General features: G+C 38.7%; 1 protein-coding gene and 1 long non-coding RNA gene across 20 annotated transcripts in view; one reads left to right on the forward strand and one right to left on the reverse strand.

The window, feature by feature from the left end:
* LOC107267661 overlaps positions 1-20,544 on the forward strand; it is an 89,846-nt gene extending 69,302 nt beyond the window's left edge. For 2 of the 4 annotated variants that reach the window (XR_003059753.1, XR_003059754.1), the window contains 3 exons: positions 16,454-18,241; positions 18,311-18,592; positions 19,807-20,521. This is a non-coding gene — a long non-coding RNA (uncharacterized LOC107267661). Of the gene's footprint in view, positions 1-15,137; positions 15,442-16,453; positions 18,242-18,310; positions 18,593-19,806 lie in introns of those variants that run through there. The other 2 variants (XR_003059755.1, XR_001537648.2) reach the window with 2 other exon arrangements.
* The window catches only part of LOC107267543, a 148,842-nt gene that overhangs the window by 81,568 nt on the left and 46,716 nt on the right, over positions 1-20,558 (reverse strand). For all 16 annotated transcript variants that reach the window (XM_015739471.2, XM_015739436.2, XM_015739443.2 and 13 more), the window contains 2 exons: positions 4,667-4,747; positions 3,503-3,725 (listed from right to left, as the gene is read on the reverse strand). In XM_015739471.2, the coding sequence (XP_015594957.1) occupies positions 3,503-3,725; positions 4,667-4,747 (304 nt within the window). The remainder of the gene's footprint in view (positions 1-3,502; positions 3,726-4,666; positions 4,748-20,558) is intronic.

Below are 20,558 nucleotides of genomic sequence, written 5' to 3' on the forward strand. Positions count from 1 at the left end.
AATAACCAAAATTCCTTAAAAAATGTGTCATTGGTAATAAGCATAATTTTGTAAAAAAAAAAAAATTAATATCTGTCTATAATTTTTTTACAATTTTTGGAATTGCACAATATTGTATTATTTTCTATACCCTAGTGGGCGTCGAGCTTATGAAAAATTGTTCTGCTGGCAGTCAACGTGAATTCTATCATTTGTTAATGGACTTTGCTCATTGAGATATAGTTCGTTGCACGTTATGTATCCAATGACAAATGCGAGCGTCGCATTGACTATTCATAGACAATTATATTTACTCCGTGCGAGAAACATCTAAATGCTAATCTCAAATCCAATGACTCCGGTGTTTCGTGTCATAGAGCTGTGGCGCCCGCCCTCGATGTTTTGCGCAACTTTTCATGGCTTAGCTTTTACCTGTCTGCGCAATCAAATTGTCAGACAATTCTTTAGATATTCTAAAAGTCTCAACAAGTTCATTGTCAAATGCCAGCGAGACGTGGCTGTCAGTTAAAAATATAGTCACTCAAAGAAAGCTCGCAATATACAATTTGACTAGTCAAGCTACACTATACGTATTTGAAGTTCCTAACGTAGCAAATACAAACAAAAACTATATAATATATAGATATACTTACAGTACCGTGAAACAATTATTTACGGTATACTTGTTATATTGAAATTCCAATTTGTTTTGCATAAATTCATGAAATTATGGAAAACCGGAAGGGTGGCTAATAAAAATGGCTATTACCGTTAGATCTTATAATAGAGTTTATCAGGTTATTTCGGTAGCAGGAAATGTCAGGCATTGTTTGGTAATGAGAGAGCGATAATATCTTTACGACTTTGACTTTCTGGCTAAAGGAAGAAAAGCGTGAGATAATTTTCTCCTGGAAATTTTTACGGTTAATAAAAATAACAAGAGCGATAAAACTTCACGTTACGTTAATGTCAATGATCGATGACGTTTTGATTCGTACAAAATAAAATGTACGTCAATTTCATTTTTAAAAATGCACTCAGCTTTTTACTTATTAAGAACTTCCGATTAATTCACCAACAGCACATAGAACCGTAAGGCGGAAAGGAAATGCACATTGCTCATGCTAATGTATTCCAAAGAGAGCCAGTGCAAGTATTACGCGAGACCGACCCCTAGCAAACAGTACCTGAGGGCTTAGGACGGAATAGCCGTGGATTAAGTGAAGGAGCAAACTCAAGAATATTAAAGTCAAGGAAAGTCATTTCCACAAACAACGAAAATCCGTTCTCGACGAAGCGACAACTTAGATTTGTACAAAAGTATCAAAAAACAATGATAATCAGTTGCACCGTATATTTAAAAAAAATATATTAAAAAATTGCATTGCCGAACCTAACCTGGTATTTACGCTGCAAATAATTTTTTTTCAAATATTTGCATTATATACATATATTAGGCATTTGATGACAGTCAACTTTAAATTGCGAGAGTCGACCGTGCGATATTGACTGTCATCCCAACCAAACTGAAGAAATGCAACATTTGAATAAACCGCAATAGCAAAGCGAGGAGTCGCTCTTTGCATAACGACTCAATTATGATAATTTGCATTTGTCGGTGCGGCTGCTGCTGGTTTTGCGTTGCGGTGGATGTCTCCGTGTTAAAACTATGGCTATGCCAGCAGACTATAGACTGACTACCCCGACTATGCCGGCTATACGGGCTATGGTTACACTCGTTCGTTCCTATACGCTGTATGGGCGAGCAAGGGCTCCTGTGCACGAGGAGTCCCATTCACATTCAAACGGGCGGAATGGCGTAGCGAGGCAATGACGGAAGCACCGGTGAGCGCACTATTGTTATTTCAAACTGGGAAGCCGCTGCGAATTAATATGCTAATTGACGAGCTCAAAGTGTGGAACTAATTAAATTAACACGAAGGGGTTTAAACATTGGATTCTTTTTAATCGCGCAGTTTTATCGAAACGAATGGAAAGAATACATGTTTTTTATTTCATTCGTGAAACATATGACCGATCGCAACCATTTTTTTTAAATAAAATTTTTGAATTTACCGTAATTTACAAAAATTACAATATTCCCTTGTAGATGCGACTGATAATTGAATAATAATAAATTATTGGAAATATAATGTCGTATTGACCTAATACGTGTATCCGATCCTTATTTTCTCATATTTCTATAATAAATCTATTTCAGTATTGTTCAAAATATAAGGTCTACACGAAAATCATAAATTTTCAGCAACCTGCCAATTTAATATTATTGTACATGTATATAAATTAACGTTACGAAATAATTGATTGCACGGTTATCGATATCCAAGCGATTTTGACTTTCAAATTATTATCACGATGCATGCAGAATATCGGGTCATAAAATACGGAAGAATATTCACGATAAAAATTGCAATGTAAGGAAAAACGTTTGGAACGAAAATTTTTCCTTGCTTTTTTCAATTGAAAAAAAAAAAGAAAAAAAAATACAGAAAAAGTCAAGTCATTCATATTAAGCAGTTACAAAAGACGAAACTTTAGGCGGCATACGTGTACGTCCTCAAGGGTGTAAATTCGTACACCAAAAGGTGGCGAGGGAGCTAAAGTGAACCATATTAACAAGGGAGTTTAATACGCCTAACAAAGGCCACGGGAACTCGTGTCTTCGCGACATTTCATTAAGTCATTAGAATTACGTTTAAATGTATAGCAGACGAAGTGAACGTGTACAAAATGTCGTTAATTTTGGCATAATCGTATCGTATTGGCGGGCGTCGCGACGCGCGAACAGCGTGAGATCCAATTTAATATGTAAATCGGTACTCGCCCTATCGAGAAAATCAATTACGTCTAATGAATACAACACGAAGGGTAAAGGGTTTCGGTCGTTCAACGCGAATAGCTTTTACGGGTGACTGGTAGCATTGAAAATCAAACGTCATAAAATGCTCTGATAGATAAAACAATTTTCATTGGCATTCTGTACGGTGAATATGAAAGATTCCAATTTGGAATTCCCTTGCGTATGCACAGGCGCTGTATAAGTACAAGTATATGAATATGTATGACTATGACGAATCAACGGGAAGTTTCATTTGCTTCGTCTTAATGCAATTTTATGATTGTGATTGCAGCGGTTAATGGATCCTTTTTAACTGTCAGTTAAAGCGACTTCTTACTTAAGAACGATCTTTCGCTCTGCTGCACCTTCGTCTTCTTTATCGACTGAGCCCACTTTTTGTTATCAATTAATCACGCTTTCGTTCGAGCAATAACGTTTTGGGCGAGGAAGTGGTAGCCACTTTAAAATTTCATTATACCAGCTCACGTTACTGACAGATGTTATTATGTCATTGATAAAATCTTGTTATCATCCCCAAGTGCCGTTGGTAATTATTTTCAATTATTTATTCGATACGGATTGTTTACTTTTTCGAAGTTTTCTTGTCTGTTGTGTAACGATGTTCTGGGTATTTTTTGGGGGGAAATTTTGAAATTAACTTACCTTAGCAGGATCCGATTTTTCGGTTTGGTCGGTGAAAGTTTGCGAAGCTCGGGACATGGTATTTCGGCGATGTGTTGTGGTGCCATCTTGCGAGGGGCGCACGAACTCTATTCTTCCGCCCTCCACCACGATGTTAGGGGCTGGTGGAAAGCTCTCTGCGTTACCGACTGTGTCGCAATATCCTAGAAGCCCTGCTTTCTCACCGTACAGGGGGTGAATTTGTCTGCAACAGTCGATAAGGAAGGTGACTCGGTTGAAATGTGGAAAAATGAAATTTAGGAGTTGGTAAAAAAAAATATACCGACACTCTTAGAAACAGATCAGTTGGAAATGGAACGAAATAGCGATTATGAATTTTTTTATATTAATTTGTCTAAAATTATTTTGGCAACCCCATTTTTTGGTTACGTTGAAAGAAAAATAATTAAAAAAATTAATTTTTCAATTAAGTCTTTTATAAATTTAATAGATAAGAATAATTGATAAGAATTTTCAAACAGAAATATCCATTGTGCTAAGTAATGAAATTGAACGAAGAAAAGTTAAAGCACTATAAAACCATTTGTATTTAATCATTAATCATCCCCATTTTCATAACAATGGGCTAAGTCACAGCAAGCGAGGAAAAGTCAATGCCATTGTTACACTGTTATTCCAGAGTACGTGAGTATGCCAAGGGTCGGAACAATAGGGTGTTATCCCGGGAAGTAGATATAAAGTACCCAAATCGTAATACGAAGAAATCAGGTCACAGAGGTTTTCCTTTTTTTAGAGGATGGAGAAATGGGAGGTTTTATTGACCCTATAAACACAATAGTGAACCCCTTCTGAAAATTCAAATACGAACCCTCCAGTTCAAGAATTACTATTCGTGCCGCAGTCGAACGACCGTGAAAGCATCTGCAGCATCTTCAATGGGTCGAAAGACACTCGAGGAAAAATTTATTTCATGAACCCCTGGAACGATTAGCTCAATTAAAAAAATTCTCTTGGATCCGATCCAAGGAACATTTTCAATTGCGAAGTGCACTCTGAAGGTTGAGTATAGGCAGTAGAAATTTTTGAGGGTTTCTCACAGCGCCGTAGACTCCGAGGATTGGAGTTGCGTGTGGGTGACGACTAGGGAAGGAAAAATAATAAAAAAACACTTGCTGAGCTGCTTACCTGGGGGATGAAGCAGGGCGTAGCTTATCAAGACCCAGGTCCGAGTTCAAAAGAGAATCAGGTCCGCGGCCGCTGGAAGCCCTAGACAAAAAGAATTAACGTTTCGTTAGTTAAATTACCAGTGGAAAGCCAATAATCCATACAGGTCTGAACGATAATCAGTAAGCATTGCAGTGAACGATTTCAAGTGAGTATAATTTAAGGAAAAATTGAATTTTACAAAAAAAAATTTTTATAGCAAATTTTTATTTTTTTTTTTAATTTTCTCAAATTTATTTCTTCGACAATATTGTACAGTCAGTATGATTTTTGTCTAAAAATGATATTTGTCTTAAGGAATCTATGAAATTGTTCATTCCACTTTGATCGAGTATTTTGGATTTTTATTATTTTGAATTTTAACGATATGGGGTCAGATTCCTCTCGCAGCTGGTACTCTTTGACATCTAATTGTATGTATAAACACGACGTAGAAACGTCACGTTCCGTTTGATTTACGTGAACGCCGTCAGCTCGTTAACGGATGCCGTAATGGCGGTCCTGAGAGACACTTGAAATACTTATGGAAGATTACGAACTCGGAGGATGTGAACACCTGCTGTCGTAAAATGGGAACGATGGGAACGATTCCACGATCGGTAATATCGATCCTGAACAAGGCGAACGTCTTATCGACCTCTTAATTATTTTCAAAGTGAATTTATAGAGTGATTAGACGTCGGGCATATTTATCAAAGAAGCATTAGTAGTCTGCTGTATAAAAGCACCAAAGACTGTACAGGCATGTGCCGCATATAAATACGTTGGAATAAAAATTGTAGAATCCTCACTATAAGTTTCACTGGAATATCAAAGGGCCTATAGCGGCTTCTTAAGGTACCCAAACGTCGTTGACATATTACCTAATTATGAAAGCAACGTTTACAAATTAGTCGGCACGCCCGAACGCAATCGCGTCGCGATGCAAAACGATGCCAGGTCAGCGCGACCTTAATTATCCACGCCTGACCTCCTTCTTAATGCGCGATGAATAATCTCGCCTATAAGAAAGGTCACGAGGTGTCATCGTTGATCATAGCCCTAAGAAACAAATTATTCTCTGACGAAAAATTTTTTATCAAATTTTCACTTGAATTCGATTTAAAAAATGTTTCAATTCGATGTCAAAAGTTTCAAATTTAATTTTACACTTTATCTCGGGCCATTGTCGTGGGTGGTAGTAAAAATATATATAAATTTGAATGCAATAAAATTAATGCCTCGGAGCTATGTAAATTAGCAAGAACTGCTATACATAAAGGTCGGAGACTCGTGACGATCCGTAACCGCAGTGCAGCTTGGGCTGTCGAAAAATTCATTTTCAAATAGCGAGACCTCGTTAGTGAGCTTAACGTATCTTGAATGGCTCTCAAACTCATTAACTCAATCCTGCAGTCATTAGCTCAATATTTCTAGCAAAGCCCTTGGCGAACTGCCAAGTCCGTTTAAGAATACATGTGTTTATACGTACGAAGCAGGAATTAACGATATTGGATATTTACGAGATTTCCAGTGTGCCATATAATGTTTCGTAACAAATTCTACCATTCTCACCCTATTGTTACGTAATTACAGTATCTATAAAAAAAAACTTAATTCTTCCTTAATTACCCTTGTGTCACGAAATTTAATAAAATATGTAGTAAAAAAAAATTTCGATTTTAGGAAAATACTATATTTTGTGCTTTTCCACTTGCTCCCGGACGTTCTTATTAAATAATTCAGTTTTGGAGAACGAATCGTTATCGACAATCGCATGCGCTACGTGTAGCCTATTATATATTTATTCGAGATAAATTTCAAGCGAATATGCTTGAAAGCACAAAATATTCCTCTCGAAGATATGAGGAAGTAGCAATTACGAAGTTACGTCTAATTGGTAATAATTATCCATGCTTCACTCCGTTAAAACGTACACGTATACCTGCCTGCAGCATACTGCTTGCTAATTGTATAATAACACGCGGTCAAACGCGCATACTATGTGCACTTAACACCTGTGTACCACATGACTAACTTTTTTTTACATACTGCAATTCGTTTCCCGTAAGTGAAAGCCGGTGGTAAACACAAAAGAAATACGAAAATATTGAAAAAAATTATTTGTAAAATATTCCAAAAAAAAATCATTTGCCACAAAATCAATGCGTAAATCGAAAATTTATATTTTTCTACAAAAATTAACGAATTTAACGTACTACCACTGTAAGTAGTATAACTGTTAAACAAAAGGTTCCACGATAAAATACATCGAAAAAGTTAAAAAATAAAAAAAAGTATCTGTAAAATAACGTATCTTTAAAAGTGAAATGTCGCGACCGAATTTCAAGCCGTATCCGCGTAGCAACGATAAGAAAAATATGTCGCGCGAGCGACGTGTCGTCGATGGAAGCTACTTAAAGAAAGTGAGTCCAATGCACAAAAAGATAAGCCTCAGTGTGGGAAGTTAATACGTACAAAAGTATACAGACCCATATTTAGGACTGTACATATGTAATATACAAATATGAGTTACGTAGTGACTCATGACATTTACGGATTTGACGCCCACACATGTTACGCGACCAATCAGCTGTATAGATATTCTTCGATATTTACCGGACCAATAGGATCACTTAAATAACTTTTACAAGTTTAACTTTCCCAATTTTCTATACAGCCTTATCTATACGCGATCCTCATGGCTCTTTCTTATCAGCAACCTGACAGGCTTCAGTTGCATACATTGTAACCGACGAGATAATAATAGTAATGCCATTTATTTACCGCAAAAAAAAAAATTTGTGAAAAAAATGCTCAACATCAAATATAGAATTTTTAACGATCTGTGCTAATTAAAATCTTTTTTCATGGTAAACAGCCTACGCGCCAGGCGCTATGCAATGTGGATTCTCTTGAAGATGATAAAAGATCTAAGCGCGTTGATGGGCGTGAATATGTGCGTAAGCAAAGGAGAAAAGTAAACGACTACATCAGTAGCACGTGTCACGTATAACAAAGCTGTAAATGAATAGGTACATACGTATAGGTATATACGTGTATATACTAGATATGCGTTGCACGGCTGGAAGGACGCTTGAATGAGATGACTTGTATGCATAGTCCGATTTGTCCCTCTCCGGGGCGTCCCGACGCCTCTGCATTACGCGTGTAAAAGAGTTTAGGAACAAAAGGAAAACAAAGTAAAGACACGTAGAAACTGAATTTTTTTCATATTATTCCTTCTTATTGATATTTTTAATTTTAGTTTTTTTTTTTTTTTCAATTTTAATTATTTTACGTCATTTATAATTACTGTATAATCGAGTGCAGCGGTATGCAGATACTTCTTGTTATTCGACTGCAGCTACACTGACGTCTCTTGAGCTAAGCAATTGTTAACAGTGTAGAATTGCGAAATGACTCTTGTCGCTTAAATGAATAATTGAGTAACAGAGTTCCAGAGGGGAGACTGTATAGAATGATTTTGCTCTTTTTTTTTTCTATACTTGCAATTTCGTAATTGGACGTTAAATTTTTTTTTAAATTCAAAATTCAGTCGCGCCAAGTATAAGGGGGTTTGTCACCTGCTGTGAATACGTGTAATATACGTTTACTCAGGTGCGAGTTTGGGATAATTAACGTACAAAGAATACCGGAGACAACAACTACTATAATAAACGGGGTCGTCATCTGTGATAATACTACAAGTTATAATTTACGATATTTGCTCACAAAGTGATAATAAATCAAATCTTCTGAAACGTCAAATTTGAATATCATTTCCGAGTGCATAGCAACCAGATGATAACTACACGTAGTTGGGTACAACAAGCCATAGTCTATGGGTGTATTAAGTAACGTCACATGGCAAAGGGAGAATACACATATGTCCCTGTAAAAAATACCTCATACGTAATATAATGCCACAATAATGAATTTAAAAAAATGTAATAAAAAATATACAGTCTGCAACGTGTACTAAAATAATAAAAAAAAAAACTTTCAAAAAGTTTTGCAAATCAACCAACTTACAATCTTCAAGTCGCACATCGTATTGCAATTCCTGCGGTGATCGAACCCCGCGGGAACGATAAGTGCAAAAAGACTATTCGACGTCACGAAAGTTCTGGCCATTAATCGCATCTTTAGTGCGCATAAAAAAAACCAGCGACAAATTGCAATTCCCAGGAAGCCCAAAGACGCCAATGGCGGCAGATCAAAACCAACCAGACCCAAGGTGCTTCTTCGTGGCGTATCCGAGAGAGACAGGCCGGTATCCCGCAATACGGTCGCGTGTAACGATGGCTTTGAAAACCACAGACGGAATTTCGGCCGCTAGGCCCTCGCTGCATGAAACCTATAAAATTAATTGGCACGGAGAACGTTACACTTTGGCCTCGAAGTATCGCGTCTCGATGCTCCACGTTGAAGATGCCGTTACGTGGAATTAAAAAGAAAAACACTTAACACCGTCGGCGCCACATAAAGACCAAAAACCTGGATTAAGGTTATATGCTTTATTGGAGAGCACAAATATACAGTATAACTGTATATCCGTATACACATATCTCAAGTTCCGTAAAAGCTTTTAAATTACAAAGTTCAACTTAAGAACAGTATATCCCTTTCTAACTCAACGAGAACTTTGCACTTAATCTTCGGGCTTTGTATAACGCATATACAACAGTGTACACGTGCTATGAGAAAACATGGAAGTCATTGTATTATTTATGACTTTACAAGTAAAAAAAGTATCTGTAACAAAAGTAGACGCGACTAGACAATTTTTAAATCTAAAATCAAAAAATAGGGAACATCTCACGTGCATTTCCAAAATTGTCTCGTACCATTCGACTCGAGCTGGGACATTCTGAAAATGGACTTTCGAGAATCGGATGCACTTAGAATTTCGGTTAGTGTGATTCACGCGATGAGAACTCTTACAAAACGTAGAGAGAGAGAGAGAGAGAGAGAGAGAGAGAGAAAGGGAGGTGGGTTAAGAGAGCGAACGAGAGAGACGGAACGATTCTGGTCGAGACATCCGTCCAACCAGGAGACGCGTACGCAGTTGGGTAAACTAGCGTCTGCGCATGCGCAAACTCTAACCAATGCTTCCTGGTTCCCAGGACGTTACTCACGTAGCGACTGCGTCGTAATTTCGTCCAGCTGCGAGTGTCTGGGAAAACTGTATAAGCCGAGGAACGCAAGAGCAACAACAGTACGGAGTAGAAAAAGAAAAGTGGTAACAGCTACTACGACCGTAGCTATACCAACTGCAGTAGGTATGGCAGATCAAAGTCATCCGTGCCAGATATTTCATGGCGACGTCTGTGCCGCTGCCAAGAGAAATGCCGGGTGCTTCAGGATTTGCGAGCGGAAGTGTAAAGAGCAAAAGCTCGATTCGCCCGACGAAATAAATAGGGGGACGTCTCGCAAGACGTTGCGAATGCATTTGGTTTAGAATGCGTACGACTATTTACGTTGATGTCACTTTCGCGTGCGGCTGACTATGAACCGAGTGTATCTACTGGCATTAACACACAAATTCTGGTATTTATTTGTATCCTTTGCACCTACAACTTCCGGTACGGACTTTATCCATTCTGTCTGACTTGACGCTTCCGGTTAGATGGATGATCGATATCATGATTGCTTATTGAAATTACAATTTTTTTTTTTTTTTTTTTATGGAACTGAACTAGTAGTTGAAGTTGAAACACTTATTGCAAGGAAGAATCAGCTGAGCTAATTGCTTTGGGTCAGACGTGTCTTGAATGCGAACCACGAGATACATTGCTGGGATCGTGAACCGGCAACGCCTCTCGTAAGCTCTTATTCTGCCTTCTCGTAGTTTTGTACTGTTTGTTAAAAGGAACAAGTGGAGCTTGCAATTTCTTTGGCATTTTACACGTCATACCACAGTGATTTAGGTGCAATGCCGTAACACCTATATACGGTTTAATGAATTTCTCATTGCAGTGAAATAAAAATAATCTTTTTTATTATATAATTATTTGAGCTTACACGTTATTTTGTTGAGGTAATTTTAGAAACATTTTACTGGAATTTTGGTACAAATTTTATTTTTTTAGTCATTCTACGCTGAAAATTCTTTTTTTTTAAATTTTGATATACAGTTACAAAGAAAGGACGTTCAATTAACACGTCTCGCGGATGGGATGACTGTCTAACGAAGCTTTCGAGTTATTTGCACAGTAGACGCGAGCTAACGAGCGTATCCGTGCTCTCCGGTTTCTAATTTAGCGGCAATCTCCGTGGTCCATGGTGAACCGAGTACCCACCGGCATTCCCAGCATCCAGCAAATCTATTTCGGACCTTCGTAACGTGAAATATAATTACTGGCTGAATCATAACTGTTCCTACCATAACTTCGCGCAACAGAAGCCGCTCTACTCGAGAGGACTACGAGAGTCAGCAGGGCGCTGGGAACTTCATCTACTTTTTGTTACGCATACTGCGTGAGTCATTGCACCGTTGACAGCGACGCATGCCGTCGCTACGACGCGTATAAATTCAACGCAGAAACGCACATTTGTACACGAGCGAGTAAAGCGACCCTTATTTTTTTTACTTTCGCCCCTTTATTTTCAATTCCGAATACGTCGTGCTATCTCCGGTTCCAGAACAAAAAGCTCATATCGATCCCAAAAATAAATACCGTACATACATCATATACTGTAAAAATAAAGCAAATTATTTTTGCGAGTCCCAAAATAATTTTCAAATTTTTTTTTTTTTTTCAATTTATCCACTCCATTACTCCCAAGTTGATCCTCTCGTTCGATCGGCAATTGAGAGCAAATACAGGTTCCGTTATCGTGGTATCCCTGACATAAATATAAACCCTCTTTACCCCCAGCATAACACGATAACCAACTTTTTCGATGTCGACGTTATCTGCTTCGCGACTGTATAAAATATACATTGATAACGTGGCGGGCGTGACACGAGTTTCGACTCTGGGTCGACGTCCGTTAACAAACAGGAAATTCACGCGAGTCCCAGCGAAGCGTCCGGGGCCCGATTAAACGGCAGTTGGTGTTTCAACTGGCGACACCCGTTATACCGTTATCACGCGGATGACTTTATGCATAATATCAATGGCACTCTTTATCGTCATTCGTTTATACCGACACCGAACTGTCACCGTTCGTCGTTACAATTCTGACACTTTTGACAATTACTTTTATACGCGGCCGCGATTGCATCGCTGACGATTCAACGACGACACGAAACCAGTTACGGTTGACAATTTCAACAGTTGATACGCACTATGGGTTATCGTGCCAGATCGGAGAGAGCCGCGTGCGTTAATAAATGCACAGACGATTCATGCGTGTGGGTAGCATGTATGTCTCTGCCCACACGTGACATTAGACGGAATGACTGTTAACATTCAATGTTATCGGGTTATCATTCAAATTGGAGACCGATTAAGATGTACAGTGGATAAATGTTAAATCGATGCAATTTCGTTCCTCGTCAGCGAGTGACGTCACCATGTGCATTTTTCACAATAGCACGTACGAAGTGCATATGAGAATTTCTTTTGATCACGAGTCTATACTGTATTTTGCATTTTACTTCTCGCCGAGATCTATTGCACCGGAGAGAGTTGCATTCACATATGTGAACAAGTATCACACGCGTAGGTGGCTCGAGAGGCTACCTACACATGGTACCAGACGGAACGACTGCATCCTTTCAATATTATTATACGGCATTGCCGGTACTAATTGTCTTGGTACACATTGGAGTGGCCTTTGCTTTTTTTTTGCCCTACGAGGGAAAGGAACTTTTGCAATTTTATATGTGGGCAAGAAATATGTTTTTCTTGGCAAATTATTAGTCTTTTTTAACTTGCTGTTATATGCATTTTTTATTAACTGCATTATATCGAAGTACAGTTCAGGAACGATGTGTTACGTCAGCACTGACATTTACAGTGCACGTACGTACTTATAGATACTCGTCACGTGTATCTTTGCTGGATTCAATTAATACTGATGAATCGATAATTGACATTTGAAAATAACGTCGATAAGACAATTGGTCGATATTACGTGTCGTTTGCATACGAGGGTACTAATGCGCTGTGTAGAAGCTTTCGAAAGTGAAATCGTCTCAATTGATTCATATGTGACTTTATTCGCAATACATATCAACAGTGTAAAAATATAATGAAAATATCGTTAATAACGATTAATAAGGAAGACTAGGCTGGGAGTATTTTGAAATTTGTATAAAGTGAAATTCTCATGACGTCATTACCGTGGAATTGACGGATGACGTTTATAGTAATATATCATATATCCTTTTAGGGTAATAGGATACATTTTATATTAAATTGCTATATTGTATTTAAGTTCCAAAATATTTATATCCACGCCACTTTCGTATTTCAGGGTTAATATTTCCCAATTCACATTTTTCATCTATCATATTTCGCAAGTTCCCGTCTATTTATCCCGAAACAAAGAGATCATAAAGAATTTCATAAGTGGCGTTCTAAAAAAAAACTCGCAGCGTTATACTATATCAACCCACGCATTTTCAATAGCGAATGGGGCCATTCTAAGTGTCCGTGTCATAGAACGGCGTCGTTAGGTAAGAGCACGTTAAGCTGACGTCATATAGTGTATCTACATTTTGAAATGGTATTAAAAAAATTTTATTGTAAATAGAAGTAAAAAAATTTTTGCAAAAATTATTTCTCGGTTAAAAAAATTGTTCCATATACTCACTACCCGAATAACGCGTGCTAGATGTATACAGGTTTCGTATCGCAATACTCTTCCCGACGATTATGCGCATACCTACCATGAGGGTGCATATCCCAGTGCATCAAGGTGCATCCACGAACCAAGTGAGCGCCTAAGGTTACTACCATCGGCTGACGGAGTCATTACGTCATTACAGAGTTACACGCTCGAATAGCCGACGCTACAAATTATAGAGATACCCAAGAACCGGGGCCCGGCATGCCTCCTGCTAACTACGAAGCGGCCTGCATCCCGATGCAAGTGCATACTGCATGCACGCGGAGTATGCATACCGCGAGAAGCGGCATCGCCTAAATATACGTATTGTTATCGTGATTGCCCGCATCTTCGCTACGTCGGACGCGATTCGCATAACGAATTCCGCCTTATCTCGTCCCGTGCAACATAGCCGCAGCAAATTGTCCAACGAAGCTTCACCTTGAGCAACATAGGAATTGCATACTTCCTGGGAGAGGACGAAAGATGCAAGTGCATCGATTCAGAATGCACCGAGTAGACATAACGTATAGTACCGCATAAAGAACCGCGAGTCTTTTACTTTTTTTACGCGTTTCGAAATGCTCCGATAAAACGCACAAAAAGATACAATGGTACCACGACCTTTCATACGGTGTAGGGCGACGCGTGCAGACCGTATCAAATTGTTAATTACAAGTTGCAATGGAAACGCTCCATTAATCCCGATTGACGTTTAACTCATATAAACGCCTTAAGAGTAAATTCGCTGACGGAATGATTTAAATTAGACTGTCCAGATTTAACGAAGATTACGTAAGGCCTGATACGCGTTGATATTTGTAGTCTGTATGTTCGAGCTGTTTGAGAATTACCCATGATGCCTCGTATTTTTAAGCGTAAATATACACGTGCATTTATCAATGCATTACTCAGAGGTCATTAACTGTACATCACTGACGACCCTAAAGAGATCATTTAAGAGGATAGGCTGGTAATACATTACAAATGATGTATAAGTAACAGCAACGTATTACCAAAGCAATGATCGAGGTGCTCTAATGCATCCTGTACGAGCATTAGTCTCGCTATAGGTACTTCGCATATCGTACCTTATGATCGTGTATCCTCTTGTACGGTCGGGTATCCTCGTTGCGGCAGGGAGCGAACGTGCACGATTATAAAAGGGGACAGAACACCGAAGTCCGAGGAGTCAAAGTAAAGAAGAAACGCGTGGGCCATGTAGGACGGTTCCCGTCGTTGTCCCGTCTTGTCGGCCGCCATGTTTATATCTATGCGTTTATCCATCCGTACGTAACGTCATACGCGCATAAGTGCTCACGTATGTACACCCGAGATATATCTATAGCACAGTGGGATCACTCGCTTGCATAAGTGGGCACGCCTTCCTTGTCCTCCTCCTTCGTCGTCACAACTATCAACCAGCGCTACATACTTCCAACTTCGCTTTCCTCGAACTACGCTTTGTATTATTTTCATTGCGCTCGCATTCTTCGAAGCTTTCTAGGGTGATTCCACTGGTAAATGGACAAGCCACAATAAATCGAGGCATCCATGCTATATATATCTGTATATAGTGATTTTAATACGGCTGGTCCGTTTACCGAAAGAGTTTCTTAAAACATTTTTTTATATTCATGCTGTTTCTTATATATGTATATATTTATACTGCTCACCGGTTGTGAGTGAGCGCCGAACTAAGGGCGCTTCGATCGCTGTAGTCAAACATGGCGTCGTCCTCCAGACAGCGTCAAATTGACGAATGGCATGATTTGCGACGGTTGCTTTAATACTGGATATAGCAGTGTGGTTTAATATTGAGAAAACAGTTTGGATATTTGTGCGTGAGTGTCGTTGACATTTTAATCTAGCTTGACTCTCGAGAGCTTTATTAACGACGGATGGCAGTGTTCTCCTTAGCAAGTTGTTGATTGCAATTGTTTACTGTGGCACGTCGTCTACGTGATAATAAGGTAACTGGAATTGTCTCTTACTCGAACTATCTGGAGTACGTGTTATACTAGGAAATGATAAGCAATGCTTACACACTACCTGATAGGATTGTTCACTATTAATAAAACTTCGTAAATTCGTTCTATCTTTTATACAGTTTGTAGTAGCATTGTTATCGGTTTGTTCCGAGAAGCACTCGTGACGTGAATAACGTGCGAGCAAATTGTAGGTTATAAATCTTTACAGGATATTCGATGACTTCGTGAAAGTGTTACCTGTACGGTTTATGTAACGATATGTAAACTGATGGTCATTGGTATTTACGATATATGGCGTAGTTTATTCTTCTAGTTCGTTCTTATGGAAAATACTTCCTAGTTCACTCAGACTTCCCATTGGTTGAGACTGAAACTCCAGGCGTTATTATGGGATCTCAGCAGGGTAGCGCATGTAATTATCTCACGTCGGATCGTCAGTAGAATAAAATGAGATCGACAAGGTGCGGCGATGAGAAAGGAAGGAGAGAGGAAAAAGAAAGTATAGAATCTTTCACCGCCTCGTCAAATTTTCTCGTTGCCCTAACCTGTTCACGCTCCCATCTTATACCTAAGTAGATACCTACTGACCCCATGGTGTCACGTCGTTAATCCCATGGATCTCAAGACCCCAAAGGCTCTTTTTCACATGACTTTGCTTTTATACGGCTTTCGCTTTTGATAGCTTCGATACAGGGTCAGAAATGATCTTTGACCCAGATACTATACTGATTTTTTACCACGATAAATATTTATGCTGCCGTTCATTCAAGAAATGATAATTTTTTAAAATTAATTGAGTTTACAGGAAATTTTGAATTTCTCGCTTACTAGATATATCACTGTAGTGCACATACTGTATTATTATATATGAATGGTCTTCCATCAACGTATATTATACACTGTGCATGGTGTAGTACTACCAAGAGTATTTATAACAATTTTTTTAAACTGATAATGAAAAGTATAACGACATCGAGTCTCTTCTCTGTGCAAGGTTCATCAAACATGTCATCACGCTCGAAGATGCGTAAATCCTGGACGCCTCTTCAACGAGCACACGTCGCATTTATGAAGCATGAACGCGTGATTAGAGTCAATACACCGATGAAAAAATGTGATCGGGTCAAGAAGAAAGAAATAGAAGTGATATTTGTCCGCGTTAAAGAAAGAGGACACAGCCCACGCACGTCGGAGGGTCCCTATATTCACTTAACGCAGCATCCATTCTCCGAGTCTGACACGCGGTAAATTTTCAAACGTTCCCGACTGAATTACTTTCCGGGAACGAGGAAGGCAAATAAAGAAGAAAATTAATCAAACTCACCTAAGTACCCAGTCGATCGTGACTTTTACCAGGAGAAGCAGATAAAAAAAAGAGAACCTAGAAACAAGATCAGCAGCACCTTAAGGGTTACCGTGTTCCAGTTGCCTAAGGCCAACTGCAACTTTAGCTCCAGATGCAATCTGACTGATTACCTACATGGAATAATTTCCTAAAGCCATTTTTACTCGCGGCAACCTCAAAAGAAGCACTTGGCTGGTACCTAGTCCGCATGAATGAACGCAGACCTCACACGCTCGGCTTGCGAGTATTTATAGTGCATCTACTACGAGAAGGCGCTCATAAGGGACCTGGTGATTAATCGGTGCATCGGTGAATGGTGGATGCATCTACTGTGATGATGCACTCCCCGTACTCCTTCTCAGCTGCTCAGCCGTTGGCCGCTTGTCTCTTGTCTTCTTGGGTCTGGAAATCGCTCGAGCCTCTTCCGCGCGCAGCACGATCAAAGTGGCAGGAAGCGTTTTCTACACAGTGGGTGTAAATCTTGCAGCATCGTGACGAAAGACGTCGGCTTCCTTAAGATCGGACGGCTGGACCAATGAGGATACTCTTCGTTTCCTCTGTACCCATAACTTTTCTATTATTTTCATTTATACAATTTTTCATGCGACTCTGCGATACAGTATTAAATTATATTAAGTTCAGTTTAAATTACATTACATTATTCGACTGTAACTTCTTACATTGTTATTTATAGTTTGATTATTTGCATGGTGTAAATTCCACAAAAATACCCTTCGTACAATTAAGTACTGACGTGCCTGATTATTGTTCTTGGCAGCAGATAATTTTACCAGATAATACCAGACTTTTGCCAGATAATTTTGCATTGTTACTCATTCGCCAATTGCATTGATCGACCTTGTTGACAGAGATTAACTGACGTGTTATTTATAATATAAGGAGACAGCATTGGCAATTACTTTTTTTTTTATGATACTCGATATTTTAATGGAATACATTTTTTACGCCACTTATTAGTCACTGACAGTAACAGCCAGTACGCTTAGTTACAATTGCATGGGCGGATATTGCAAATTCCATCGTTTTAGATGCTTATTTAGTTGACCTTCAAGTCTATTTAGAATGAACCGCATGTGCGATGCCAAGATCTTTTTTTATCACAGGAAATAGATATAGACAGTACAGGGTGGAAACGTATGCTCGACGTAAGTGCACTTAAAAATTTCCATCGTTAAACTTTATCATGGATATTACTATACATAGCATTTTGATAATATTCAAAAATTCGTACATCTCCCTCTGCAATCTTATAACTCACTGTGTAATTTAAAATTTTCAATCGTTCTACCAATTTTAATATCTAACATTTTTTCATATCAAACGAGTCTCCGGTTTATTTACTTAACGCTGTTCCAGTAGGAAGCTGATACCCCTGGTCCAGCTACAAGAGACACCCATCCGCGGAGCATCGAACACGTAGGTTCCTTTTAAACGAAAGCCTCGTTTTTTGTGCGTCTAAAGGCAGAAAGCTGAAACTCGTTCCAGAAGTGGCCAAGCAGCTCGACTGGAATAATTGGGCGAAAAAGGGCCGCCTCTCCTCCAAAGGCTCTTACGGCTCTACGTTCTTGAGCCTCTCTTGGCTCTTGAGTCTTCGATGCATGATTTAGCCCATGTCCCATTTGGATGCAAAGCGGCTCGTCAGACGACGCCAAGGGATACGCAGTCTCCACCTTTACCACGTAGGAGCGCCGCGACGCCCAATTACCTGTCACGTGACACCTTGGGAGTCGAAATGGCATTTGCGATAAGAAAATATAAAATACCTTGGTACGATCCTCATATTTATCAAATAACACGAAAATGGCGAATAACACCCCAAATTACATTATTTGTCTCATATTCGACCTAACAGTATTGATTTTTCTACACGTGTCACAGCTTTAGGTTATGTTTGGATTTCAAGAGAAGACAAAATTTAATTCATTTTTTATTCCATTTTATTACGAGTCAGGTTAATTTTATTACGTGATCGTCTTGTTCCCCGGCTAGTTGTACGTTCCGTACACGTGCTCAACGTTTCTTTACGTTTACTCATGGTAAACAATAAAAGACATAATTTTTATAATGCTTTTCTATTGCCTCATACGCGTTAATGCATAACGTCTATCGATTCCTGCGTGCGAACGCACAACGTTCGGAATCGATCATGTAAACCAATTCCATTAGACGGTTATTTGTGGGCATTGAAATTTCGTCACTTAGAAACCAGTACGTGGCAGGACACATCAAGACCAGAATTCACATAACGTCAACTCAAATCCTGTCGACCATAAAATAACTTGAGCTTTAAACGAAACGATATAAAGACCAGTCGATTTGAATTATATTTTGAAAAATTATATAATCTCTCAAAAAATGCATGATTATTAAATCGCAATGGCGCCACTTCCTTATCGTGTATATAAACCATTTTCAACGAACGTTCAATTGTGTCAACTGATAAACTACAATGTAGATACATATATATACATATCTTATCCATTTAGTTCGCCCGTATTATATGTATTTACCTATCTCACGCGTATATATATAGATATACGAGAATACAATGTCGATGCGGGCGTATATAAAGCACGTACAGTGCTTATAATCTGACATCAGAGACAAGTGTCGGATTATCGAAGCGTGTCGAACGTTATGGGAAAGATTCGTATAAGCGCGAGCTACCGGTCATGCCTGAAATAGCCTAAGGACAGTATGGCGAGCGTGTGAGCCTATCGAACTTATTTCACACCGAGTAGATCCTGTAGCATTTCACTTTTGATCTATATATATATATATATATATATATATATATATATTGTGGTGTAATTACACGGTGAATAAGAGAGCTAAGTATGGGATCAGTGAAAAGATTGATAACCGTGATACGCGTAAGCGTAATTTTATATAAGGCCTAATTCTAATACTTTTATTGTATTCGATTTTTTAAACTGAAAAAAATTTTTGAATAATTTAATTATTAACAATTTTTTTTAAAGATTCTGGTTTCAGAAGAATCATCCGCGCGCCACGGTTACATGGACGCATGCCTTCAGTCAACCGTGCGTATCGACGACTCGGTGCATCTGGCATCTGATGCGGCATTCGAGCAAGATTATTTTTAACTGGCTAGACGGCTATTTACGTGTATTCACGATATACGCTTGAGAGACGAGAAGAAGAAAATGTATGACGATTCGTGGATGAAGCGCGAAGAGGAGATGGCGGAAAATAAAATTTCATCTGTGGGTGTTCGACGGAGTGGGGAAAAATGTAAATTGAAAAATTGTTCTGTCTGATTCAATAATCGGATCGGTCAATTTTTTAATTGCTACTGGGCTTTTTCTTTACCGGGCATTCATTGGTCAATCATAGGTGTGTTAGGTACTGTTACACTTTTTCATATATTTGCTGGTTAGTGGTAACCATGGTAACCATTATATTCATTAGTTTCAACGATTAAATTAGACTCACCTGACTCACTTTTATTGGTATATCAGGGTAACTTCGTTCTGAGCATGATGAAGGATGCGTTAACGTGATTAGCATCGTGGACAAAGTTTTTTTAGTTATATTACGTAAACTCTTCCGTGATATTTTGGTTGGATTCGGAAGGTGATTTAATTTATAATTTTCCGATTCGGGAGACTCGGTGTGGATCGTTAGAATCCATAGGAATGAACGAAGTCATAGGTTCGTTTAGTATAGTTTTAATTGTTTTTTTTTTTTTTTTTTTTTTTTTTTTTTTTTT

This window comes from Cephus cinctus, unplaced genomic scaffold (genome assembly GCF_000341935.2).
Source record: "Cephus cinctus unplaced genomic scaffold, Ccin1 Ccin1_scaffold0029, whole genome shotgun sequence".
Classification (NCBI taxonomy): Eukaryota; Metazoa; Arthropoda; class Insecta; order Hymenoptera; family Cephidae; genus Cephus; species Cephus cinctus.